Here is a 27165-nt window from a genome sequence, read left to right on the forward strand (position 1 = left end):
CTTTAATCCCTATAATTAGGTCTATTGGATTCTCTTTGAGGTCAGAAAAATAATACAAAGTACTATCGATCGAGAATTAGTTAACCATTGTGGGTGATACTTTTCCTGTTACTTATTATTTTTTCGTCCTAAATATAGTATGAAGGTCATCAATACTATGAAAACTACAAAGGTGATGAGATATTTTTCGTTACAGATACCATAAGGGCGTATAATAATTATATATTAAAACATTGACAGATATATATTGTTTCATTTTACCAAGATAATTTTCGAAAATGGGAAAATCTTCTATTCGGATTCTTGCAACACTGCGGATAAATCGTCTGCTGAAGAAGAAATTAAATGAAAATTAAAAAAGATTTTGGTTGAAGTTATACCCATTTTTTCCAATGGCTGGATCAATGTCATTATTTATTTTGCAAAATTAAACGAAATTGTAAATATTTAACACGTAAAAATTAATTGTTTATTATGGTTGCGTAAATATTTATGTTTATTTTAGTTATTCATAACGTTCTTTTATGTATTTACTTATGTGTTTCAATAATTATGAAAAGTTATATAATAGTAAGACTTGAGAATTCATATTAAAATTACTCAAATTCATATATCTTTACAATTAATAATTTTCTTCTTTTTTATTCAATTATTTATTTATAAATTGTATTTATTCTAGTTTTATTATTATAATAATTGATTATAATGATAATTAATCAATAATAATAATAAATAGAGCCAAAGTAGATTTAGTTTAAATAATTCAACTTTGTGGTTTTTAGGCACAGTTGAGCATATAAAAAGTTTATCATCACAGAAGGGTGCTGTTGTAATTAAAGGTTAGACTTTTTTTTTGCAAATAATAATTATTAATACTTGACTTCAAGTTCTGACTTGAAGTTAAAGATAGTAGGAAGTCATATTGAGGATGGTTGTTGTATAGTTAGGCGGGAAAAAATAGCAATGAGAGAGAGACACCGAATATATATTTATAAGAGTGATGGCGATAGCTAAAACGGTATTAGGGGTTGATGATGTACAGCAGAATACACTACTGAATAATAACGGATATTATTAGCAAGTAGGATATAAAAGAGGCGAGAAGAACAACTACGAGAAAGACTCAACAACCGAGAGCATCTATAGATGAAGGTAAATTTATAATATAAAAAGAGATGAAAAGAGGAGAAAATAAATAAAAGCAATAGCAGTAGCAGTATGTGATAGGGAGAGTTTGTTGGGAGAGACGCAAACGCTAAAATCAGCTCGAGCGATCGATGCGATAAATGGATGCGTGCGATTGGTAGCCGGGGAAAATCGATAATGAACAAGGGGGTACCCTGCACCTATACTTCCATATATCTATCCTCTACGAAACCAACACCACACGGTCGCACAACCGCACCGCACAGCCGGAGGATGGAGCAAAGACCGAAATATCGATTTTTAGGCCCCTACGCCGTGGTTCGATGCTCATATTTGCCCCGTACCCCGTCAGCGACACGCCATTCAAAACACCAACGCGTGAGCGAATATTATTCATTGTTTAATTATTGTCATACGTTCAAAAAATTATATTTTACAAGTGTTTTTAATTTATCAGGATATACTTGTTTAATTGATAAGTGAGAGTAAGGGAGAGATTTTAGAGATCACTGGTGAAAAACTAATATTTGCAGTGACCATCGACCGACTGTAATCTTAATTGATGTCGTCAGGTAAAAATGAGAACACTTTTTTTTTTTTTTTTCGTTATGTAATCGTGTAATGTAAAATAAGTATCAATTGAAAAAAATTTCCGTGTTATAAATACGATATTTATTGAATATTACTTCATTGAAAGTTTATTTACAAGTTCAAATATGCAGTCGAACAATACTGTGCGATTAAATGTGATGTCGGGATGATGATAATGCAAGATGATGATATTGAATAAATTTATAAATGGTTATTTATACTATTATCACTTGTTTGCGTTCATAAAAACATTAGCACATAGGAAATGGATGGAAGGAAGGAAGGATAGATAAATGATTGCATTTGAAACGTGTGTGGGATCGATTGAGAAACAATAGAGCCAGTCGAGCTTCGCGGTTGTACCCCCGAGGGAATAAATTTTATGGTCGATAATAATTTGTGATTTTTTTCATTATAGTTGAATCATAGTCATCGTGACTGTGATATGTTTTTTAAATTTGATTTGACTCTTATTTAATTCGATATATTGATGAATAATAAATCTATTATAATATTATTGATTTATTTTACAGAAAAAATGGCCATTGCGGCGTCAGAAAACTATCAGCTAAAGTGGCACAGCTATGGAGCTCATCTCCATAGTTCAGTAGCTACTTTGCTTCATTCGGAATCATTCGCTGATGTTCTGCTAGCTACGTCTTGTGGACGTCACGTTGCTGCACATCGCTTCGTTCTTGCCGCCTGTTCATCTTATCTCAGTCATATATTTCAGACTTGTCATTTTGGTGCCAATACCAACTCTCCAATCATCGTAGTAAGTAAATTAATTAATAAATTCAGAAATGGTCATTTCAATGTATACGTTTTTTTCAGGTCTTACCAATTGAAATTGGTTACCGTACATTGAAAATATTAATTCAATACATGTATAGTGGCGAAGCAACAGTCACCAATGATCAGCTAGAAGGCGTTTTAAAAGCCGGTGATATACTAAGAGTCCGTGGATTATGGAGATCTAATACATCGAGTAAGAAAGAAAATATTCAATCAAATAATCAGAAAGTTGATCGTGATAAAAAAGAACAACAACCAGGGCCAGGACAAATACAAAAAATAAAATTAGTCCAACCGAGTACTGAAAAAATAATTACCGAAGCTACAACAACCCCTCAACCAGTTCCTGTACCACTTGTTCAGCCAATTATAACATCAACAACAACGATGACAATGACAAATGCTACAGTACCATCTCCTAGTCCACCAGTTCCGACAGTACTACCTGAGAAAATGAAAGAAAAACCTGAAGAAGCGTCAATGAATACTGAACCGAAAAAAATAGTAGATAATCCCAAAAATAATGACCAAATTAAAAATAAAGAAAATGTGGAAAATGGAAAGAAGAAAAGGTCTAGAGATATTGAAACCGATTCAAATAAATCTAGAAGTGATGTTGGTGATACAGAATTAAATTTGGGTCTTTTAGTGAAAGATGAACCTATTGATTGGGAAGAGTCTATGGATCCTACTGAATCGCTTACGATAGATCATGAAATTGATATTAAACCAGTGAGTATTGCTATAATGATCAATTAACATTTGTGTTCATATTATTTATACTTAATCTTTTTTTTAATAGGAAATTGTACACAGTGCTGACGAAGATGGAGAGTTGGAAGAGGAGGAAGAAGAAGAAGAGGAAGAATATACACCTTTAACTTGTGATATGTGCAGCCAAACTTTTAATCGTCCTTCTGATTGGGTAAGACACATAGAATTTACACACGCAGATATGACAGAAAATCGTCGGAAGAAACGTAAGGTATATAATAGTGAATTAATTATCATATTTATTTAGTTAACATCATGAGGAGTTTCATTTATTTATAATTATGATTTTTTTTAGGGTGACGATGATGATAATAAAGATTTTCCTCCATTAAAGTGCGATTTATGTGGTAACATGTATCCTACACCTCAAGAATGGGTTCGTCATATACAAACCGAACATACTGAAGAACAATTAGCCCTGATGAATAATTCAGCACCGCCAAAACCTAAACGAGTTCATAATCATCAAAAACTTTGTAATATTTGTCAAAAAGTATTTCCAAGCCATGCTTCAATGGTAATACATCAGCGAACGCACACGGGCGAAAGGCCATTTCTCTGTTCTTATTGTAAAAAAGGTTTCAACGTAAAAAGTAACTTGTTAAGGCATCTTCGAACACTCCATGATAAATTTGTTCATCCAAGTTTATATGGTAGTAATGGCAGTAAAAATGCCTAAGTAAAAGCTGTCTTCTCGAATTAACAGAAAAAAGACACAAAAATAAATATGTAAAAAAAAGCTCAATTACGTGGCAGTGATTGCGTTGATATGACGTTTATATTTATTATTGAAAAAATTTTTAAAAAGTCAGATTCAACGGTAAACTAAAGGTATTAAAGTCTTTCTTCATTTAATTTTTTCCAATTTTAACAAGTCTTAGCAACAATGGAATATAATCAAAGTAATTTTACACTTTTTATCAATTTGTTTAATACTTGCCTCTTTATAGAACTCATTTAGTCTTAATCAATACATTAAATATTAATACTGATAAAATTCAAATCATTTCTTGTAATTATACACGGAAAATAAGGATTTCATAACAAACATACAAATGTTCTCGATGCAAAGAAATATTCAGGAAAATTGTAATTATCTAGAACGAATTGAAAATTTTTTTGTAAACGAAAAAATTTTTACTTTGTCCAAATAATTTTAATCTTTCGAAATATTTTATTGATTAAAATCATCTTTTTCCGTGTAATATTAATTGATGTTACTAATTTATTGTCAATAACAAAAGCAATACCATTCGTATTTTTAATCAAAGAGGCTGACTGATATTGCCAAAATAAAATTTTATTTTTCTTTAATCACAAATTTTGATATAATGCATCATTTTAACAAGTGAAAACAATATTTACCAAAGATCGAACTATTCATATTGGTTAGCTAAGAAACCTCGAGTGTATATGAAAATTGAATTCAACAAAATTTATTTAGTTAAAATGAAACATTGGCTGCGTTCAGGTTTACTAAGTTTTGAGTAGGGCTGACTTTATCTACCAAAAAAATTAATTTTAAACACACTTAAATAAATATACCTTGCATTGTTTTATTATAGATTTAAAAAAAAATAATATAGTTATTTTAAGTTGTTGCTACAAGATATGCTCAGATCTGCTAAGAACTTAGTAAACTTGAACGCAGCCATTGAATAAACCAGCAACTGACAGTTTTATTTATATTTTTCGTTTTTTTCATAGTTTGAACTTTCAAACAAAAAATTTTTTTTTTTTTTTTAACAAAATATTAAAAGCGATTTTAAAAAATCGAGATGATTTAATCATAAATTTATTAAAATATATAGATTATATATGTATAATTCTGGGCTATAACATCCATGATAGCCAAACAAACTTATTCCTTCAGCTCGTAAGTTAATTATGTATTTTTATATTAAAAACTAGCTTATACATTTAAAAAAATAATTAGGTTGACAGTTAAAATAAGAAAATTGAATTTCTGATTAGGATAGGTAATTATAACCGTTATCATAAATAAATAATATATGACAAAAGTTTAACTTTTTTTCTTCCAAAATGTATTAAGTTCTTAGATGTTACAAAAAAAAAAAAAAATGAAAACGTGCATGTTAACAAAAGAAGAGAGTAAGAAATTACAATTAATATCGATGACAAAAAATTATGTGTAACAGAAAAAAATTCGTACTGATACGATCTAACGATCTTATTTATTATACAAAAACAAGCGTCGATCTTACGTTATTCTCTTCTAGCACAGCAACAAGCCAAATAACTTTTAAATGTAAAATTTGAATAATATATTGTCTTGAAAAATATTTATTATTCTTCATTTTTTTATTTATATTTATGAAGGCACTGAGACGTTTGAAATCAATCATTTACATCGACTTAAGTAAATCAAAAAATTAATCTTATTTATACATTCATTGAGAACAAAATTTTAATACTTGATAATCTCAATGATAAGGAAATGATGAATTTCTTTAAAAAGAAAATACTAATACAATCAGCAGAATTTATGAGTTCTCTTCTTCCTCGTCGATTTTTGGCGCCAAGTAATATCTGATATGTCCAATGTCTCCTATTTTGTATTCAACAACAAGAGGAACATCCGCTGACAAGGACAAAACTACTTGGCTACACAAAGGCGTTGCCTTGACGAAACTATTCAAATAACGACAAGCGAATGATTGTTTAACTGTTTCTTGCATTTCGATAACTACTGCCTCCTCTTCGTTTGAGTCATCGGCTGTTTGTGCCAACTTCACGTTTGCTGAAAAAGAAAAAAAAAATTTTTTTTAATTTTAAAATAAGTTTGATTTAGTTATTTATTACTTTGTTAGTATGAGATAATAAGTATTTACGATTTCGTATCAGTATATAGAGATTATCATTGCTAAGTGAATTAAATAGTAAAGTGAAAATAGTTAACAGGATTAAAACAAATTTGAAATAACTTGAGGATTAGAAATATAACGACAGTCAGTTGAGAAACAGTTGCTAAGCAGTTCAGTTGATAAGGAAAGCTTGTGCTAGTGCTACTCAAAGAAAATGTCGGTGAGCGAAATTTTCCGGAGGTATAAGGTATTTGTTTAATAATTTTAAATTATAATTACCGCTTCCGTAGTCTCCAGCTGCAGAAAACTTGATTCCTTCTTTGGAACAAGCAATGGCTACGGTTTCACCAAACTGAGACAAATCACGGACAATTTTAGCGAATTCAGCTGACGGCATTTTGACGACACAAGAGTAAAAAGTTTCCTAGACAATTGAAATAATGTATCATTTAATTATATGAGCATGATTTCATCGATTGTAGATTAATAAATTACCGGAATTCCAAGATGTTCTTGGTCCATGTTGATGAGTTTGACCTCATATTCGGCTAACTTTTCTTTGCCGGATGGCTCAAAAATAAATGTAATTGTGTCAGGATTATCAGCCGCTCGTAGAGTTACAGTGTCTTCAGCTCCGGCTCCTTTCAGAACTTTGGCCATACTATAAAAATTCATAAAAAATTTAATACAATAAATCAAATTAAAACCTTAAATCTTTTGAACATAATCCCGACTATAATTGCTAATATGTAACCTATAAAAAAATTTCTTACGTCGGGATACTCATTCCCATTGAGAGATTTCTATCACATCGGTACTTATCAAATCCATCGCTTCTTAAATTTAATGAGACCAAGGAAACGTGAGCGTTGTCCATGGCTTGGACTTGGATTCCTGAGTCGGAACATTCGAAGGTTGCTTCTGATAAAAGATCCTTTACAGCGTCCAAAACTTTTTTCAGAATTGCGCTTTGAACTAATCTTGCTTCAAACATCTTGATAATTTGTTAATTTTATCACTTAATGAACTGATAACTTATGAAGTAACTGAGACAAATTCCCAATAAATATTCGGACTGGTAACGCAACAAAGCAACCCAACTACTAAATGCGATGTCGAAAATGTTAGCCTTATTTTCCCTCGTGATCTTTCTCTGTTCTCCCGCGTTTTCTCAATAGACGCTAAACTAACAAGCTATTTACTTACACTTATCGTCACTAGAATGCAGTAAATGCTTAAGCGAATGCGGAATTTTGAAAATATTTCAGATGTCAATTGATATTATTGGTATAAATAAATTTCGTTTTCTTACATTCTATTGTATATGTATAGAAAAAAATTTTTATTTAATTAAAAAAAAATTTATTTTTAATTTGCTGTCAAAATACTTTTACATTTATCACGATCTTAAAAACTAGTAATCTAAAGTGGATGTACACAAATACATTATTATTTAAAAATCAATCAATAAAACCATTAAAAATTATACAGATAAGACATTTTTCATACATATTTAAAAATATTTACAGCCACAATCAATTGGAAGTCCATTTTTTTTATCGTTATCATTCAATTAAAAGTTAAAAATAAATAAAGTCAATTTTTCCATTATTAAAACTCAAATTAAAGTTCAATATCACCTACAATATTTTCAAGTTCATTGAACATCCGATCCAAGTGCTGAAAAAAATATTTTAATAAAAATTAAATGATTTCTGATCTTATATCTATAATCAGAATAAGAAATTAATAATAATATTTACATCAGGTTGTTCAGCTCTGCCACTATTTTGCTTATTCTGTATCTCAGATTCATAATAGTCAGTTTGCTCTTCTAAATCATCTTGTTGACCGTCTTCCATTTCATCATTCGAATCATCTAATTGATCTGGCTCGTCATCATCGTCGTCATCATCATCCTCACCATCATCCATTGGTACGTAAGGTATTTCCATTTCATCAAAATCTTCAGGTTCTTCTTTTATTGTTGTTATAAGAATTGATTCGGATTCATTTTCAGGAGGTGGTGGAGGAGCTTCAGCTGCCGGTGGAAGTAGAGGTGATTTTTCGGTCTAGATTTAAAAAATAAATAGTTATATCACTATTTATGAATCAATTTATTAAATAGTAAGTCAATAAATATTTACCCATGGTTGTTTTTGTTGAGAGATTTCAGTAGGAATTACTGTTATTGGTGAATTATCTGAAGAAAATCGCACATCAATATTTTTTGTCGTATTATTACTCTCAGATCTACTTGAAACAGTTCCAATTGTCTGTTGAATGTCTTCGGAAGTTTTATTATTGTGATTATTCTTTGATGTTTGATTGTTGGTGCAAGAGGATTGCTCTGTCTTTACATTAACGTTATTTGGTTCTTCTTTTACTTTCTTGGTATTACTTTTTGGTTCACCAGGTAGACAAGTATTACCCCGCTGTCGCCTAAATCTTACAATAATACTTCTTGTGTCCCACATTAAATCGTGAGCTTGTTTATAGGCTGCTATAGATTCTTCAACAGACGTGTAACGAATGAAGGCATACCTATTAATAATTAACAAATTTATAATTAAATTTTAGTATGAAAAGATATAAAAGAAATAATATTAAATATGAAACAAAATATTTCACCTAGTATTTCTCATTTTTTGAGCATAACCAACATCAACTCTTGTAGCTGTTGGAAATTTACTTTTAACTTCGTTAACATTTACTGATTCCGGTAAATTACCTACGTATAATGTATAAGGGTCAATCTCTTCTGGCATAGGAAAATCTTCATCTCTGAGAGATTTCCTTTCAACTTTAAGATGTCCGACACCAAATGGAATTTTTTCTAATTCCTTTATTGCTTCATCAATATTAACATTCTCAGCCATTTGAATAAAACAATAACGTGGTCCGCTAGGACTTTGAAAGTGTATATTTTGTATACCTGTATGAAATTCACGAACAATATCTTTATTTAAATCAGGATCTGGAAATTTAATAATTAAGCTCTGTGCACGAACTGTTTTGTTATATTCATTTTCGACTTTTAGTGCACTTTGCGCATCTTCACGATTCCAAGGTCTACTTGGATAATTTTGTGACATGGGTTTTCTCTGTTTACCTTTTTTGACCGGTAGTTCCTAAAATAATTATATATTAATTACATAATTTATTTATAATAATAATAATAATTATTATTTACACTAAATATATTAAAGAAACGTACGGAAACTATTTTAACGTCTTGATCACCATCTTGTCTATCATTGACTCCAGACGATTGGTTGGACATAGACATAGCCATATGATTAACAAGATTTTGAGCATCATTGTGAGCAGCAGCAAATCCTCGTTGCCAATCAATACTGATATTGCCAGCTGCTAAGGACTGGCCAAAGTAAGCTGTTGTAGGATCAAATGGAGTCGGAGTTTGATCAAATCTAGGTCTGCGGTTTTTTCGATGAAAATTTCCTCTCGGAGGATAAACATTGTTGCGATTATGCGTAAATCTGTCGCGTCTTGTATAATTTCCTCTCGTCGAATTTGTGATATCACGTGAAGTTTGGGCAGCCAGCGCTGTCGCTTGGGGTGTTATCCACTGCCAAGCAGGTGCTGGTGCCCAGGATTGAATTTGGGTAACTTGTGGCATAGGAGAAAATACATGAGGTAAAGGTGGCAGAGCTCCTGGTGGTGGAGGCATTGGAGGTAATGGTGGTTGTCCTGGCAGAGGTTGATTTGCTGTTGATGGAGAATTGGAGCTTGGATAATACGATGAGTATGAAGTCTCGTATCCATAAGTAGTATCCTGTTTATTCATCCCATTCTTAGCTTCGCCATTCTCATTGTTAATCTAAAATAAAAGTTTAATATTGTTATTCAGGTGTGGTAGTATTCAACGTGCTTATTATATTAAGGAATGCATTATTTTTCTAGTAGCCCCAACGCGTCGTAATTATAATCTAACCTATACCAATATTTTATTTATGTTAGTTAAATTTCAATCAAATAATCAAAAAAAAAAATAATTATTGTTATTTGGAAAAAATAATTCTACATTACCGTTTTACTCATGACGTTCACGTGCTTGCATTCAATTGAGAATTAATTACATTTATTCAAAATAATTGTTTTTAGAGATTGTATTATAAAAACACTTGTTAAATGCCAAAACAGGAATGCCAACCCCTTGTTATAGGGATGAATTTTTTTTTAAGCGAGTTTCATTAGGATAGAGCAGCCATACAACGAGGGTTTGAATCACAATTTAAATGGATCCAATGAGCAATTTAAAATGATTATTTTCACTATTACAGAAATTTATTGAAAATTGTCAATGTTAAAGAAAAAAAATATATGCATATATAAATATATATCAATTATTGTTAATATTAGACACTTATTAAATTTAAAATAATTTTTGAAGGAAAATATTTTTTTCAACCAAAGTTATATAGAAATATAAATTAAGAATAAAAGTTGTGTTAGTAATAAAAATTTCAAGTACGAAATAAATAATGTTAATTAGTATATTTTGTTATGCAAATAGTTAAAAAATTTTTTAATATTTCATTTTACTTGCTCGTATATCTTTGGCACTAAGATATTATTTTTATAATTTGTTTCATATTATAAACAATATTCACACGTGGTTAGCGTTTACATTGTCGAATATTTGTGTGCCAAAAACTGAAATATAAATATGGAATATGGAAAAATAATTTTTCTGTATTTTTGTTGTGTATAATGTCTACAAATATGTAGGTATATATATATATATATATATATATATATATATATATATATATATATATATATATATATATATATATATATTGCCATACTTGTATGTTGTGTGTGGTATGATCGGGAGAGGGGGAGAATGCTTTTCTGTGTATGACAACTCCATAATTAAAGATTGTAAAATGTAGCCAGCAGATGCCCTCACGATTCGTGATTCAGATAACTTTCTTTTTTGTCGTTGATGGTTTTGTGTGACATGGCTACGATGGCTACGAATAATAGCGATGAAATTGAGGTAAAATATTATTAATAATTATTGCTATTTATCTTCATATTTTTCCATATATTTACTAGTATTTGAATAAATCTGGTTGACATAATTTATTTACAGAGATTGATAAATTTATAAAGTACTTAAGGCAATTTTCCATCCTGTTTCCACCCCATGCAGCTCTTGCATTCCAAGTTCACAGATGGCTATAACCTCTTTTGAACATTTAAAGTCTAGAAAAATCTCACATAAAATATATGTTAATTATTCATATATATAATGCGCTGGAAAAATTGATATTGATTATGTATAATGTATATATTATGTATAAAAATTAATTACAATTATTTATTTCAGGAAATTGAGAAAAAGGAGCAAGACTCTACTAATTTAGAGGAGTATCCACCAGAGTTCTTAATCAAACATCCTCTCCAACACACATGGACTTTATGGTATTACGAGCCTGACAAACAAAAATCTTGGGAAGAAAGCCAAAGAGAAATCACAAGCTTTGATACCGCTGAAGATTTTTGGAGGTAAATAAAATAAAATTTTCTAATAAATAAAAATTGTTGAGCGTACACTGGAAAATTTTTTAAATGATTTACTTGATAATTTCTATTTACATCATTTTTAATATTGGATTGAGCATTCATCTTTGTAACTGAACTACTTTCAATTTATTTATAGAAACTTATAGCTTTGGTATTTTTTAATAATTTTATTTCATTTTAAATAATAATAAATATTATTTTATGTTTTAGTTTTAAGTTTTACGAATAATTTGTTTATATTATAAGATAATATCAAAATTTAATACCAATATAATAATATTTTATTGATTCCAGTTTATATAATCATATAAAATCTGCATCTGAATTGAGACAAGGATGCGATTACAGTATGTTCAAACAAGGTATTCGTCCTATGTGGGAAGATGAAGCGAACAAACAAGGAGGAAGATGGCTTATGACATTAGATAAAAAACAGAGAAACTCTGATCTTGATCATTTTTGGCTTGAAATTTTGTTATGTATGATTGGCGAAGCATTTAACGAGCACTCTGACGACGTTTGCGGTGCAGTAGTTAACGTCCGACCTAAAGGCGATAAATTAGGAATTTGGACTGCTGACGCTAACCGATCAACGAGTGTCATGGAAATTGGGTAAATAATTTTTCTTTTTTTTTTTTTTATTAATGAAAATTGTTACAATTATTAAAGTGAAAATATATGTTTATATTTTAGAAGAAAACTTAAAGAAAGACTACGAATCTCGCCGAAGCAAATGATTGGATACCAAGTGCATAAAGATGTTATGGTCAAAGCTGGAAGTATAACTAAAAATACTTATCAAGTTTAGTTTTGATTCATTAACTTGTATTGAATTTACGTTCATATTTAACAATTAATTTATAGCTTTATACAATTTTATTCTTAAGTTTAAAAAAATTTGTAACGAAATGATTACGGTGACAAAAATTTAAGATTTAATAATAGTTACTTTTGAATGATTGTTCTGTTAGATTTAATTTAAAAAAATAAAAATAATCCAGTAGGTACTAAGCCTTTAATAAAGTAAAATATTCTTTTGTTATTACGGATTTCTATCAAGAAATACAAATATAACTAACAATGCATAAATTAAACATAATTATTAAAGTAATATAGATGTAATTTATATAAAATAATAAGATAAGGGTCATGATTTCTCGATAATAACATGAGATTTATTTTAAAATAATAAGATACTTGCCGGCTATTGTATCTATTTGTTAAAATACAAACGGTTGTTTCATTTCTTATGTAGTAAAATTATAAAGGTGTTTTCATAAATAAATAAAAATGTATTCATTTAATTTAAGCGTTTTATTTATTTGTTAAGGAGTTTTTAGTAAATCCATTATTGAGTTTTATATAATTACGTTGGAATTTATGTACTTAGTCAAGAACATTCTACCAAAATAAAATTTAACAAAAATTAGTTCTCAACTATTTTTAGCAAGTACATCTTGAACCATTTCGGCTAAATCTCTGCGACGAATGGTATTTAATGATTGTATCAATTTTTTTTCCCAGTCACATCCCAGACATCTTGATATAAATATCTCCAAAGTCTGTTATAATAAATTACATTTAAATTAATTATTAATTTATAAAAAAAGGCCTTTTAATTAATGAAATCATTAAATAAAAAAACATAATGTTATGTAAAGAATTTTTCTTTACATATTTATTAATTATAAAAAATTCGAGTATGTGATCATTAAGTGTCTCGTTCGACTCCTGTAGAGGCCCAGGGAATTTCCCGTAATTAGTTTGGGCCCAGGTACATTTAAGAGATTAAATAGATAAATGGGAGTTTTGTTATACGTAAGCAAACTCACTTATACTTAAAATAAAAAAATACTTAAGTAATGACAAAGAATATTAGATAAAAAGATTTATTTTAAACCAAAAGATTTTAGAGTAACTTAAGTACAGAATTTTGAGTGTTGAGACAAATGTCTAAATGAATTTTAATATTGCAAGTTTTAAATAATTTTTAGATAATCAAAATTAAATATTAAATGAGAAATGAACTTTACGAATATGAAACAGATAAAAAAAATAGAACTTGAAAGTTAAACAATTTAAAATAACCAAATATTAAATAATGAAATTCTAAAATAATGCAACAAATTTATAAAATGATAAAACAGAAGTATTTCTACAAATAAATAATTAAATTCAAAAAACGTAAGAGATGCTAGAATCAAGTACATATCTATTTATTCGATTTAAATAAATAAATTATTGTTAAACAGTACAAATGTACTTTATCTTTGCCTTTGTCTTTGTCTATACGTAAATGCGCTTACGTATACACAAACACATAGATGTTTAATAGAACATAAGAGTAAGTAAGAAAACTATATTGCACTCTGACCCAAGTAGAGGGGACTCATGCGATATTTTTGAACAACTTAAGAGAGAGGGTAAGGGCCCAAGAAAATAGACAAATAATTGGACATTTGGTTCCCCCAATGAGTGGAAATTAGTAACGCCCTAAAATTCGACACCTTACAATTTTCACATAATTTTTTATTTAAACAATATATGTATTAAAATTATTCAACGTCCAATTTATTCAACAAACCTATCATTCTCAATAAATAGAAACTCGGAAGTTCCCGGTCTATTAGCCTAACATGCTAGGACCGAATACTTAAACACAATAAATAATTTAAATGTAAAATCAATTAATTTCCCTAAATTAATAATTCTTACATAAAAATAAATTACTTGAAAAGATTTATCCTTGACGGGTATGTCTTTTAATTCTATCGAATCAATATGAGCCTCTTTTACATCCAAAATTCGAGCTAAATCTCTCCAGTATCTTCCTATATTATCACTAACCAAATGAAAAACTGAAATAAAAATGGAATAATTATGAATATTTAAAAAAAAAAAAGTTGAAAGCTATAAAAATATTATTAACTTTTTGCTTGAAGATCTGATAATTGAAAAGTTTTTAACCCAGTTGGCTGTTGGTTATGATGTTCATAAGACAAAGTCACGGTGTGAGTTTGATGGTAGCCTGTAGATTGAGTAGGCTCTGGTCCAGCTGACGAACTTGATGTTGATGCTGCTAATGCTGGTGATTTTATATAAGAGATAATGAAATATAAAATAATGATAAGTACTATCACCAATAATGAAACACTTATACAAACTACAATGTATTTCAATAATGACTTTGAACTATCTTGTGAAACACAAGTATTCTGGTTTATATTAATTGTCTCAAATGTGGACAATTTTATTTCATTATTTGATTGTAAATTTAATATATTTTCTGGCGTTGATTGTAAATAATTTATAGTTGATTCAATATTTAAAAGATTCGTACCTTCATGATCACTTAGTATTTCCAACTGATTATTGACATTATTATTACATAAATTATCATTATTCGGTTCTATGCTGAAGTACTCACCACTTCGATATTTATAAATATTAAACAGCGGCAGTGTTTGATGAAGTTGATGTTGAGCTTCATAATCTTTGATGACCTGGTTTAGCACCACATCCTTAATATATGTTTCAGCGATTTCTTTCAAGACGTTAATTTTATTGTAAGACAGCACTGACCGATTTTCCAATATTTTTAGCAAATCCGCAAGATTTTTAATTTCATCTGTGACACGTTTTGAATTAATATCACGATCGTAAAATAGTTTAATGTTTTCTAAATTTGTACTGTTGACGTGAAGACTTGCTATCTCCAAGAATTTTTGCTTAAGATGACTATATCTTGATTGATACTCATCCCAATTTGACAAGTAATCCATATCTACTGTCATAGCTTATGATTTTTTTATACAGTATCTTTTAACTAATTGGTTACTGGTTTTTGGGATTCCCAGAACAGTCACGTCTCAGTTTGGATAAACAGGTAGTTTCTACTGAAGTTTATAGCATCAAAGGTCTTGGCGCCTCTTTCCCATATATTTATCTCTCTTGTTATAACCATACTAGTGTCTTCTTTATCATATCAATTTTAATAATTTATAAAATAAAAAGATATAAGGTGAATGTAGATATACAAATACATGGAGTGATCATATACTGGTACGTGATCATCTATTGGGGCTTTTACCTTATATAGTTTTTTAATTTTGAGTGATCATCTGAGCATTTTTTGAATAATTTGGCTCTGAAATAGAATAATTGAATGCAAAATTAATATATATAATATAATATAATGTAATATCTATACTGTTAACAGCCGAGACCAGTGATTGCAGTTTCAATCGGCTTAGCGAAACGAATGGAAATTTTGGAAAAACGTTTTTAGAGATAATAGATAATTTAATAAACTATTTCACCACAAAGCATTTTTTTCAAAAATTTCATTTGTTTCGTGAAACCAATCGAAACTGCAATTGCTCTGCTGTTGGGAATGCGACAGAGATAGTTCCGTTGAACTCCGTGAGAGCAAAGCGAGAAAAAGATGGTCTCACCTGTTGTTAATGTCAAAGTAGTTAAAAAACGGACTAAACATAAAATCATATACACAGTTATGCACTGTGTATACATACATTAGATATAACTATGTAAGTACACATACTTACAAACACAGACGTTACAAATTCAATCTGTGTGCGAATAAAGAAATAAAATACAATGTTGGTACTGTAGCAACTCTATATATTTTTATATATTATCAGACTAGAAGAATAAGAATAGGGATGGGCGATGTTAGCAAAAAAAATCGACATCGGACTATCGATTTTCGAAATTTTTCACCATCGAACCATCGATGTTTTGACAAAAACATCGAAACATCGATTGTAGACATCGATGTTGAAAATGCGCGCGAAAATTCGAAAAACTTATACTTATAATCAAATTTGGCGTAAAAAGAAATAATTTTTAATTATTTTAATTATTATTGCCCGTACACCCTCAAAATTTTGACTAAAATCCAAAAAACCCTAAATAAGGCAAAAAATTGCGAAAAACTGCAGCCACAGCGATGAATAAAATTTTGTGGACCTAGATCAAGCATGATTTTTATATATTTCAATTCACTGAATCTGAATTTGAACGTTAATTAGCCCGTTGAGCCGTCAAAATTTGAAAAAATAGCAAAAAACTAAAAAAAATGACAATAAATCATGAAAAATCGAAATTATCAAAATAAAAAAATTTTTTGGATTCAGATTGAGTATGATTAAAATTCAAAAAAATCTCAAAAACCAAAAAAATCGGGAAAATTAAAGTTATAAATAAGAGAAAAAAAATCTATTAAACATTTGTAGGTCATTTAAAGATTAAAAAAATTCGATACAATCGAACGACAGACTGAAATTCGAAAATATGGTTATTTCGTTATTTTTGAATTCTAAGATCATATTCCAGCTATGAAAATGCACTTGCAAGTCATTAACAATTGTGTTTAATAGATTTTTTTTCCCATATTTATAACTGTAATTTTTACGATTTTTTTTTTGGTATTTTCAGATTTTTTTTTTAATTTTTAGCGCGCGCTAAAAAATTTCTAGTAGAAATTCATTTCGATGTCGATGGTTCATTATTCTACATCGACCATCGATGTTTCGATTCCAAAAAAAATCGACCAAAAAAATCGATGTTTCCCGGAAAAAACATCGATAGTCGAAACATCGATGTATATCGCCCATCCCTAAATAAGAATATTGGCAGGGTGCGAAGTATATGGTGGGGAGGGCTGGCGCTGACTACTACTTTTACGTGTAAATCTTATGGGAAGAGCATGATTTAACGCTAATGCCCCTGATAGCCACCTTACCTATAACTTACTGTCAATCTACGTCCGCAATTTGAAGCAAACTTGACGGAAAGAGTTGGCAAAGCGAGCGATTACCTATTAGTAACCTATAACTTACTCTGCTAATAGACGTCAAAACTTACTGTACAAGTATTTCCGTCAAATTGTAGTAAAGTTGAAAGGAAATTTAACTACAAGTTTGATTGTTAACTTGTATTTAAGTTGCGGCCGTAGATTTCCGTCAATTTGCTTACAACTGTTGTTTTAAGTAAAGAATTACCGCCAACTTGATGTATAAATTAACCGTAACTCCTGGAAGTCAACACTTACTGAAAAAGCGCTGGCTATCAGGGTGGCGGCACTGGAACTAAATTACTCCGTTTGATTTAACATAGGAAAAGCATGAAAATTGAGGGCAGCACCATCGTGCACCTAGCCAATACTGACATCTTGTTTTATTGTACGATTTTTGTATATTTACGAGTGAGACAGAAATAAATTTTTATAATGAAATTTTTCTCAGAAAATATACAAATAATATTCAAGAGTGCAATCGTACTACAGCGGTAAGGAGAAAAGAGATATCAACAGTAAGATTGTATATTGAAGTGTCAAACGGAATTTGTATGAAAAGTTTAAACGCAATTCGATATATGTCATCGTTGTATATTTATTATTATAGTTATTACGTGGTAATTAACATTTATAATTAGAATTATTGATAAGATTAAAATGTCATTTTCTTTGTTTCCGATTACAATTATACCTTTTTTGTTGCGATTGAAATAGATTAAAAAATACACATTTTTTTATTTCTATAGGTCTAAAAGTGTGTAACTTTTTGTAACGAGACGTTCTGACTGAATAATACTTGGAAAAAAAAAGACATTATTAATCATATGAGGAGAAAAACATGAATATTACGAATCCTATCAAAATGTTCACTACGAAAAATACTAATCCATGTGAAAATGATAATAAAACTCTTGGGATGGACCAAGCTTGCTTCACTGTTTTCAATAATAATAATGTACCTATTTCTTTGTTTTCTACAAATGAAGAATGCTATTTTAAATTGGTAATATATTTATTTTTATATTTTTTTATTAGTTCACAATTAATATTTATTAAATTAATTGTATTAGTGCGACTGTTTACCATGGGCCAATGTATCGGCAAACAGCAATTCTTCATTAATCGTATCAACACGATACCCATTACATTTTTATTTTGTCAAAAGAGAATATCAGTGGTGTCAGTAAGTAAGAATCATCTTCAAGTTTATTTTATTAATAAAAACCAAAATTTTTTTTCAGTGATGGCTTTCACTTTCAAGAATACGGTCACTATGGCTGGAACTTGTCTGAAGAACAAATTTGTTCAAACGTTTACACTATAACAGAACCTAGAAATCCGTATCTCCGTAAGTACTAAATAAAAAATAACTTAATTGAATCCTAATGATCTATTTTTTTGTCTTAGCTCTCCTAGCGGCGTTTATGATTTTCGTAATTGGAGCAATAATGATTGGAACAACACGTTTTTTTGTACAGATGATTAAAAAATTTCGGACACGAAGTTCTATCGATGATCAAAGTGTACCTATTAATTTTTTTCATTATTTTTTTCAAAATAGATATTATACTATTAAATTTTTTCATTTTTAGGATACCGGACCATTACAAGATTCTGACTCTCCAGCTCAAACATTAGTTAGAATAACTAAAGCAAGTATAAGAGTTCGATCCATCGATACTTTTAGAGGGTAAACATAAAACTATTTAATTTTATGATAATAAATAACGATGATTATTAAATTGAATAAATTGTTTCAGTATTGCTGTTTTACTAATGATATTTGTAAACAACGGAGGAGGAGAATATGTATTTTTCAATCATTCCCCATGGTATGGATTAACAGTAGCTGATCTTGTATTACCTTGGTTTGCCTGGATTATGGGTTTGACAATTGTACTATCAGTACGTTCTCAATTACGACTCTCAATTCTACGATCAAGAATAATTATGAAAAGTCTCAAACGTGCTTTAATCCTCATTCTTTTGGGATTAATTATTAATGGACATCGAGGCACGCAGTTGAGTGACTTGCGTTTTGCTGGTGTTCTTCAATTACTTGGAATTACTTATTTTATTTGTGCTGGTATTGAAACTCTAACTATGCAAGCTCAAAGAAATTTTCATTATGGAAGATTTGCATTTCTTCAAGATATTCTTGATGCCTGGATACAATGGTTAATAATTTTAACACTTACTGCAATCCATTTACTACTAACATTTTTATTGCCAGTGCCAGGCTGTCCAAAAGGCTATTTTGGCCCAGGTGGTAATTCATATCACAAAAGATATGCTAATTGTACTGGTGGAGCTGCTGGTTATATTGATCGGTTCATTTTTGGAAATCATATTTATAATAAAACTATAAATTCAATTTACGGAGATGTTTTGCCTCATGATCCTGAAGGTGATATTTTTTTTTAACAATTTCATTGAAACCAATCAACAAAATGTAAAATATTTTTTTTTTATTTTTCGTAGGAATAATGAATACTTTATCGGCTGTATTGATTGTTGCATTAGGAGTACAAGCTGGAAGAATTTTATTTTGCTACTATTTGCATAACTTTTCAAAAATTATTCGATGGTTTTGTTGGGCAGTTGTTCTCGTAAGGAAATGATTGATAATTCATGAAAGTAAATAAAAAAAATTATTTACAAATTATTTATTCTTTTTTCAGGGATTAATAGCAGGTTTTTTGTGTAATTGGAGTAAAGAAGGAGTCATTCCAATCAGTAAAAATATGATGACAATATCATTTGTATTAACAACGTCCAGTTTTGCATTTATTCTTTTTGCTATTTTGTACTTTTTAATTGACCACCATCGCATTTGGGCCGGAGCTCCGTTTACATACGCTGGAGCTAATGCAATTTTCTTGTACATGGGCCATTATTTTACTAAGGAAAGTTTCCCTTGGACATGGACAATTGATAATCCTACCCATGCTTCACTCTTTGCTATAAATTTGTGGACTACAGTACTCTGGACATTAATCGCTTATGGGCTTTATCAAAAAGATATAATAATATCTATCTAATAATTACTCCACATGATAAACTTTTTTGTCATGAGTCATGACTTCCTTTTGATATTCTTATTGTAAATATATAATGCATTACATTCAAGTATGATAATGTAAAGTTTTTGACATATATGCGGTCATGTTAAGCACAAGAGTGGTAACTTGCTATAGTATTTCTATACATGTCACTACGAGTTTGTTTACCACAGCAGTATGCCAAAGACATTTTGTGATAGTTTCTGTTAAGTTGAGTTGTATTTGAGTGAGAAAAATTATTTAAAAAAATACACACATTAGCTTATATGTTTATAAACTAAATTTATACTTACAATTGAAATAAAAAATGTATATTAATCATCGTAAATATTTTTAATGTAAGAGTTGGTCTAAAAAATACAGTATTTTGTTATTTGATTAATTGCTTTTTTATTATAAATTACTTAATATTTATTAAACTATAAAAAAAAACAATACAAATTTATTGTCAATAATATTTTTGGTAATGTTCACAAATAAATTATGTCTGCTTCCTCTTTTAAAAGTATACAATTGTACTGTATATGCAATAGCATTGGCTAGAAATATTGAACGGATTCGATGTTGTAGAATTACATATTCTACATTTTTATTGAAATTAATAAATATCATACTCTAGGTAGCTGAGAGTAGGCCACGTGATTAGGCGTTGGACAACAACTACATATTAATGTACATTTAACAAGAACAATTATTATTGTAACTACTAAAAGATATCCTAATAGTTTCGGAAAACGTTCTGGTAACCACAAGATTGTAAATTCTAATGATTTGTCTTGAGTATCTAAAAACGAATAAAATTATAATTAATTAAATTTTTTATTAAAAATTGCAATTGTTTTAAAAGTAAAAAATAAAAATAAATACCAATATGAGCTAATCCATAGCCCATGAAACGTGTACCCATTCTATAGGAACATGTCGGTACTTGAATCTCATGAATATCATTTAATTCCATTCGAAAATTATAAAATTGATTTTCGTGCGGAGGAAAAACCCAGACAGTACTTAATTGATCAATTGTAGAATCAAAACTCAAGTGTAATGCTTTGTGTTCATGAGCTGTGAACATCAATTGGGGTGAAAGTTCTTTTATCACCTGTATATATTATTGAAGTAAATAAATTAGTGATCATTATTAAAATAATTGGTTTATAAAAACATTTTAAGTATTAGTACTGATACAAACGTTTTTAACAAACATTCCAGGTGTGAATAAAAGTGGTATATGACTAAGAATAACATTTGTAACATTTCTATCTCTATAATTATTTAAAAAAGCATCTTTGGGGGCATTTGGCATATAGTGTGTCAACCGATTAATCTGAAATTAATACATTATTGATCATTATCTTAAAAAATAATTTTGATTAATGACAGACTTACTTTAAAAAAAATTACATCTTTTTTTGTTAATGTATCTGATTGTGAATATGCAAAGTTAAATCGGTCGTGGATACGTGGTTTGACATGATCCTCTTCACCACCGATATCATTATCGCCCGGCAGATAAATTTTCTAAATCCAATTATTTGACATTAAAATATAAATTGAGCATAATTAACAAAAATTTAGAAAACTATAATTACTTACCAAAATATGCTCTGGAGTATGGAATATTCTATCTAATCTATTTTTATATCTCGAAAAATGTTCAAAACTAGCTATGTGGCCTTCATCCATTAAGTCACCAAGAAATACTATCACATCAGGTTGAGAATGCTTTAAAGCTCTCGAGAATGTATTCGCTAAATATCTAATCAGATAAACAACAATATTAATTTACCCAAGTTTTTAATTAAATTTTGTATAATTTTGATAAGAAAATTTAAAGTTATTTACCTATCACTATCCCACCGTGCAAACCATGAACCAAAATAACTTTCATTTATTTCTCCAATAATCTGTGGGTCTGCAACAAATAATACTTTGACACATTGATTGCAGTCTTTCGTGGCCCATTTGAATTTTTGGATCTCATAAACAAGATAATCATTATAAAATATTGTAATGCCTAAAATTATGGCAATAATAATGATTTTTTGTTTTGTTCTGAAACAAAGATTATAGAATTAGTTTTTTGAATCTGATAAATAACACATCGTTAAAAACAAATTTACATTTAACTGCTGAAACAATTGAATTTACAATGAAAAAAGTTAAAATTAAAAAATTATTCAATCTCAATGAACAGTCAATTGTGCTACTAAACAAATACACGCAGTTTTTTACGGTAAAGTTAAATAATTAAAATTGTTTTTTTTTATTTTTTTTTTTTTTAATTTCATAAGCATTTAAAATATACCTGTATCTTCGAATCATATTTTATTTATCTAATATATCATATAAACTATCAATAAAATACAATATCTTTGGAAAAAATTAGTCCACCTTGTCGAAATTTCATTTCGATTCACACGGTGGATTTTTTAAATTATAAAGTTATGTTGAACAACAGTTTAAAACTTTCTTTTCACATATTTTTAGACACTAAAAAAGAAACAGAAATTGCAGGTGACGTAATTTCCACAACGAGTGTTTCGTCAAGTTGGTTGCCTGTCTAATTCATTGTCAGGCACCACACTTACAAAATAAATATTCAATTGCTTTTTTACCTTTCGTAGAATTCTTATTCTCCTTCCGTTTTGTTATTTATTAAAAGAAATAAAAAAATAGGCAAAAAGAAAATACTTTTTTAATGTTTTATATTTTTTCAATTACCATTTATAAATAATAATAAATTATTCTTCAACATTAACTAAATTATTTTTTAATTTTTTCGATTCGTCAAAATTTTTACGAATAGTTTCGAGTTCGGCATCAATATTTGCTATTTTCGCCGAAATATAAATAGATTCTTGGAATCTTTTTTGGGCTGTCTTCAAGCTTTGTGGTACCAAAACCCCAAACCACCGAATAGGATCTTGATTTTCAATATTATCTTTACTTTTCATACTGATGTCAAAGTTTACGGTTGTAATTGATTTATTTGTATCATCATTAGTATATTTTGTTTCTAAATTGAATAAAGAGTTTATTGTAGTGTCTTGAGGAACTTGCAATAATCCTACGCTTTCTTTTCCACGTATGTATCGAGCTTTTGCTAACTCAATATGACCATCTCGCATTTGATTTTCCAGTTGAATTGTCAGGGCTATCCTTTCGTCCATTAATTCAAGAGAACGTATGGAAAGATTATCCAATTTCTCACAAACATCGTCGAAATTTGTCATCATGTTCTATAATAAAAAACAATAAATTATTTTATTAAATCCATTGATATATTCTATCTGTACGTAAACGTTTCATACTAGGTTACACTTACATTTTTTTTGGCACTCAAAGGCTTTAAATAAAAATCGAAATAATTCGAACTTTTTTATTTCAAATAGGTATTTAACAAATTTTTTAATGAAACTCAAAGTTCATTAATTTTATTTATATCAGTAATTTTTAAATAATAAAATTTAATAAGCAGTCCATCAATTATCAATGTTTACAAACAATAAAAATAAGTCATATGACAGAACACGTAATGTGACGTTGCGCGCGCATACATATAAAAGCCGACAAGCCGGCAGGTTTTAGATGGATTTGAACTAGAATTTGAATGAAAGCGACTAATTGTCAATCGGGTTATTTTTGAATTTGCATAATAAAATAATTTTTTTTCTTTTTATTTCAATATAACTTTATTTTTTATACTAAATGACAAAAATGAAGAGAACAATTTTTTTTTCCACCGCTGTTAAATTATTGCTAAAATCCAATATTTTTTTATTTTTTTTTTTGCCAATAGAACATCAATATTACAACGATTAAAAAAAAAAACTACTCATAATTGAATATATTTAATAATAACTAGAAACTTTATCAGCTTCTGTTTATTGATTAGTGCATTATATGAAGACTAGCTAAAAATGAATCTTTATTTTTAAGTTTTTTCAAGGGTTGTATTACTTATATATTTAAGTAAAATGAAAATTTTGATAAGTAAAGAAATCTTGATTATTGACTTTCTCATATAAAAAAGTTTTTCTCATGTCAAAAAAATAGGAAAATAAGTTTAAAAATTTTCAAGTTAGATTCGCATAAATCAAGATGATGGTCTTAAAAAATATATTTGTTTTAAGAACTTATTATAAAATGCTGTAGATTAAAAACAAATAACATTTTTCAATTAATTGTCATTCAAAGCACCCAATATTTCATTATTATACAACTATTTGTACATAATAAAATAGTTTATCAAAACAATAAACTATAAACTATTATTTTTATCCTTATTACTGTTATTGTTGTGTTAAAATTATTTCACTAAAACATCCTTACTTTTCTTATGCATAAGAGGTATTATAAGTGTAATTAATTATAACGCTTCAGCCGTACATATATGCATAAAATTGTCCTATTTTAAGAAAAAATTAATTTACTATTGATATTAATCATTATTGTTGAAGATTTAGTGCGAATAAGTATTTCTTTAAATAATTAAGAATAAAACTGTGATGCGGTTTCTTGGCAATAGTTATCAATGGTTGCTGATTCTTAACAACAGTAATCAATTCTTTTATCTGATTACAGGTATAAAATTTGTTGTTTTCCGGATCTCGAGCCAAGTAAATAATTTTATAGTTTATTTTCACTGGAAGTATTTGCGATGGTATCCATGTTTGAATAATGTTATTTTCATTAACAACATTGCTAAGTAGTAATTTTACTACAAGCGAAAAGCTTTTTTTGCAGGCCATAATTAGCAATGTAAATCTCCAGGTCAGCGATAAAGTGTGTACTATCATGTTATCAACTTCTGCTCCTCTTTCCAAAAGTAATTGAGCAGACATTAAATTTAAATTAAGAATAGCCACATAAAGAGCAGTATATCCACCGAAAAATATTTTATTAATATCAACTTTCTTATTTAAAAGCGCTAAAACTATCTTAGAATTCTTATATTTACAAGCCAAATGTAATGGTGTTAATTCTTCTTCTGGCCATGCATTGCACAGAGCTTCAGTATCAGCTCCATAATATAACAGAAGTTGAACTACATTAAGATGCTGATATTCAATTGCCAGATGAAGAGGAGTCTTATTGTGCCATGCTTGTGCGTTAATTTCTACTTTGTTCTCTAGAAGTAATTTAACAATTTTTTCGCTACCATTTTTACAAGCTACATGTAATGGTGTGAATTTACGTTCGATCGCTGATGTATTAATAACTGCAGTATTAGCGTCCCACTCTAGAAGTAATTTGACCATGTCGATATGATTTTCTTCAACAGCGTGATAGAGCGCTGTGGTTTTATTAACACTTTCAGCATTAATATCAGCTCCTTTATGTTTGAGAAAGGAGACTATTGCTTGATCACCTACTTTACTTGCAAGCATTAACGGAGTGAATCCTTCTTCTACTCCAAAAGAGCATCTCTCGTTAATATTAGCTCCGAAGGAACAAAGACTTTTAACGATATCTAAGTGCCTAAATTTCACGGCGCTATAAAGAAACGACTCTTTGCCATTTCGACTCAGATTCACATTAATATTTTTTACCAAAAGCATGTTAACGATATCTAAATATCCTTTTTTAATCGCTATATCCATTGGAAATTCATAAGAGTAATTAAAAATTTCAGTATTAACGTTACACTTCAATAGATATCCAACAACTTCAATGTTCATGTTTTCTACAGCGATATGGAGTAAAGTATAACCAGCTGCATATTCTACTGAATTTATATCAATACCTTGATTTTGAAGATTGCTTAAAAGCTTAACAATATTAAGAGATGTAGCACCGATGTTAATCTTGCTTACATCACGACTCATGGTGATTTTTATTAGAAATATATATTAGTGACTTTCCAAATATTTTCAACTCTTAGCTGCACGTGTTGCTGTAAGTAAAAATTTATTTTAAATATCAATTCATTTTGTAGAATAAACATATTTTCCAACTACCCACTTTTTTAATTTTTTTTGTCTACTTAAAATGAATTAAAAGTACACGTATATCTTTACAGTCCTAAAATTACTGCCAAATTAATTAACTACACGTTAACTTCTATTTTATTTAAACGTTAGCTATTAGAAGTTTGTTATTGACTGACTTGAACAATAATCGTCATAAGTATATATTGTCGACTGATACTTATCAGCAAATACAAATTCATGTGTAAAGATGATGTCATCGAGTCAATCTTGCAGATTTCTTCTTTCTTCATAAAATTTATAGATTTGGACAGTGGGATATTTTGACTATTTTAATTATCTGTCTAAAAATAATTACATCTTAAAAAAAAGACCATTCGGCAGCCGAAATGGAAGTAGATTTCATCATGAATAGAAAAAAAATACAACGAGGATTGTATACAAAACTAGGGTTTTTAACTTCTATGCCATCGACAGAAATATATATCGACGGAAAAATTTTAAAACCAGTGCAATAGCAAATTTCATAATTGGCATAGCGGAATAGGACATAATTTTAAGACTACACATATGATTTGAAGCTTATTTAAAAATTTAAGCTTATTTAAAAAGCTTTCAGATGCAATTTACAGAGATTCAATAAGTTATCCTATTCCGAAGTTATTCGG

At 28.9% G+C, this 27165-nt stretch overlaps 9 protein-coding genes across 22 annotated transcripts; 3 read left to right on the forward strand and 6 right to left on the reverse strand.

The window, feature by feature from the left end:
* Window positions 1-867: 867 nt before the first annotated feature.
* On the forward strand, window positions 868-4035 carry LOC123268726 (zinc finger and BTB domain-containing protein 14). Of its 2 annotated transcripts, XM_044734071.1 has the most exons (6): window positions 868-1524; window positions 1604-1718; window positions 2271-2512; window positions 2572-3264; window positions 3335-3517; window positions 3602-4035. In XM_044734071.1, exons 2-6 carry the CDS (start codon window positions 1709-1711, stop codon window positions 3983-3985), a joined length of 1512 nt encoding a protein of 503 aa, XP_044590006.1. In that variant the 5' UTR covers window positions 868-1524; window positions 1604-1708; the 3' UTR covers window positions 3986-4035. The 2 variants fall into 2 exon arrangements, with proteins under 2 accessions (XP_044590006.1, XP_044589996.1); XM_044734061.1 differs by having other exon boundaries at window positions 868-1718.
* A 1293-nt stretch (window positions 4036-5328) lies between these two features.
* LOC123268863 (proliferating cell nuclear antigen) lies at window positions 5329-7284 on the reverse strand. Its single transcript, XM_044734286.1, has 4 exons — window positions 6905-7284; window positions 6627-6792; window positions 6411-6555; window positions 5329-6067 (listed from the first exon to the last, which is right to left on the reverse strand). The coding sequence occupies exons 1-4, from the start codon at window positions 7123-7125 to the stop codon at window positions 5811-5813; spliced, it is 789 nt and encodes a 262-aa protein (XP_044590221.1). The 5' UTR covers window positions 7126-7284; the 3' UTR covers window positions 5329-5810.
* Window positions 6235-12991, forward strand: LOC123268869 (eukaryotic translation initiation factor 4E-1A-like). 2 transcript variants are annotated; one of them, XM_044734301.1, is made up of 4 exons: window positions 6235-6378; window positions 11491-11669; window positions 11982-12299; window positions 12381-12991. In XM_044734301.1, the coding sequence occupies exons 1-4, from the start codon at window positions 6346-6348 to the stop codon at window positions 12493-12495; spliced, it is 645 nt and encodes a 214-aa protein (XP_044590236.1). In that variant the 5' UTR covers window positions 6235-6345; the 3' UTR covers window positions 12496-12991. The 2 variants fall into 2 exon arrangements, with proteins under 2 accessions (XP_044590236.1, XP_044590230.1); XM_044734295.1 differs by lacking the exon at window positions 6235-6378 and adding an exon at window positions 11020-11157.
* Window positions 7472-10871, reverse strand: LOC123268660. Of its 3 annotated transcripts, none has more exons than XM_044733973.1 (6): window positions 10702-10871; window positions 9349-9972; window positions 8763-9262; window positions 8279-8675; window positions 7895-8203; window positions 7472-7811 (listed from the first exon to the last, which is right to left on the reverse strand). In XM_044733973.1, exons 2-6 carry the CDS (start codon window positions 9937-9939, stop codon window positions 7755-7757), a joined length of 1854 nt encoding a protein of 617 aa, XP_044589908.1. In that variant the 5' UTR covers window positions 9940-9972; window positions 10702-10871; the 3' UTR covers window positions 7472-7754. The 3 variants fall into 3 exon arrangements, with proteins under 3 accessions (XP_044589908.1, XP_044589898.1, XP_044589889.1); XM_044733963.1 differs by having other exon boundaries at window positions 10698-10871; XM_044733954.1 differs by lacking the exon at window positions 10702-10871 and adding an exon at window positions 10182-10426.
* Window positions 12987-17776, reverse strand: LOC123268797. Of its 7 annotated transcripts, none has more exons than XM_044734193.1 (5): window positions 17574-17776; window positions 15778-15834; window positions 14617-15662; window positions 14403-14545; window positions 12987-13249 (listed from the first exon to the last, which is right to left on the reverse strand). In XM_044734193.1, the coding sequence occupies exons 3-5, from the start codon at window positions 15479-15481 to the stop codon at window positions 13121-13123; spliced, it is 1137 nt and encodes a 378-aa protein (XP_044590128.1). In that variant the 5' UTR covers window positions 15482-15662; window positions 15778-15834; window positions 17574-17776; the 3' UTR covers window positions 12987-13120. The 7 variants fall into 7 exon arrangements, with proteins under 7 accessions (XP_044590128.1, XP_044590101.1, XP_044590110.1 ...); XM_044734166.1 differs by having other exon boundaries at window positions 17452-17776; XM_044734175.1 differs by lacking the exon at window positions 17574-17776 and adding an exon at window positions 16253-16520.
* Window positions 17777-17858: 82 nt separating this feature from the next.
* LOC123268698 (heparan-alpha-glucosaminide N-acetyltransferase-like) lies at window positions 17859-20945 on the forward strand. Of its 4 annotated transcripts, none has more exons than XM_044734028.1 (9): window positions 17859-18122; window positions 18252-18508; window positions 18576-18688; window positions 18747-18853; window positions 18913-19028; window positions 19098-19195; window positions 19266-19912; window positions 19987-20114; window positions 20187-20945. In XM_044734028.1, exons 2-9 carry the CDS (start codon window positions 18344-18346, stop codon window positions 20544-20546), a joined length of 1734 nt encoding a protein of 577 aa, XP_044589963.1. In that variant the 5' UTR covers window positions 17859-18122; window positions 18252-18343; the 3' UTR covers window positions 20547-20945. The 4 variants fall into 4 exon arrangements, with proteins under 4 accessions (XP_044589963.1, XP_044589970.1, XP_044589978.1 ...); XM_044734035.1 differs by having other exon boundaries at window positions 17859-18085; XM_044734043.1 differs by having other exon boundaries at window positions 17859-18020.
* An 85-nt stretch (window positions 20946-21030) lies between these two features.
* LOC123268835 (metallophosphoesterase 1 homolog) lies at window positions 21031-22999 on the reverse strand. Its single transcript, XM_044734236.1, has 7 exons — window positions 22873-22999; window positions 22410-22619; window positions 22161-22323; window positions 21954-22085; window positions 21757-21891; window positions 21435-21666; window positions 21031-21351 (listed from the first exon to the last, which is right to left on the reverse strand). The coding sequence occupies exons 1-7, from the start codon at window positions 22887-22889 to the stop codon at window positions 21176-21178; spliced, it is 1065 nt and encodes a 354-aa protein (XP_044590171.1). The 5' UTR covers window positions 22890-22999; the 3' UTR covers window positions 21031-21175.
* LOC123268896 (coiled-coil domain-containing protein 115-like) lies at window positions 22873-24088 on the reverse strand. The gene is made up of 2 exons (XM_044734339.1): window positions 23893-24088; window positions 22873-23806 (listed from the first exon to the last, which is right to left on the reverse strand). Exon 2 carries the CDS (start codon window positions 23801-23803, stop codon window positions 23309-23311), a length of 495 nt encoding a protein of 164 aa, XP_044590274.1. The 5' UTR covers window positions 23804-23806; window positions 23893-24088; the 3' UTR covers window positions 22873-23308.
* A 927-nt stretch (window positions 24089-25015) lies between these two features.
* On the reverse strand, window positions 25016-26248 carry LOC123274609 (ankyrin-1-like). Its single transcript, XM_044742341.1, has one exon. The coding sequence runs from the start codon at window positions 26246-26248 to the stop codon at window positions 25016-25018; it is 1233 nt and encodes a 410-aa protein (XP_044598276.1).
* Window positions 26249-27165: the final 917 nt, after the last annotated feature.

The sequence above is a fragment of the Cotesia glomerata genome, linkage group LG1, assembly GCF_020080835.1.
Source record: "Cotesia glomerata isolate CgM1 linkage group LG1, MPM_Cglom_v2.3, whole genome shotgun sequence".
Taxonomy (NCBI): Eukaryota; Metazoa; Arthropoda; class Insecta; order Hymenoptera; family Braconidae; genus Cotesia; species Cotesia glomerata.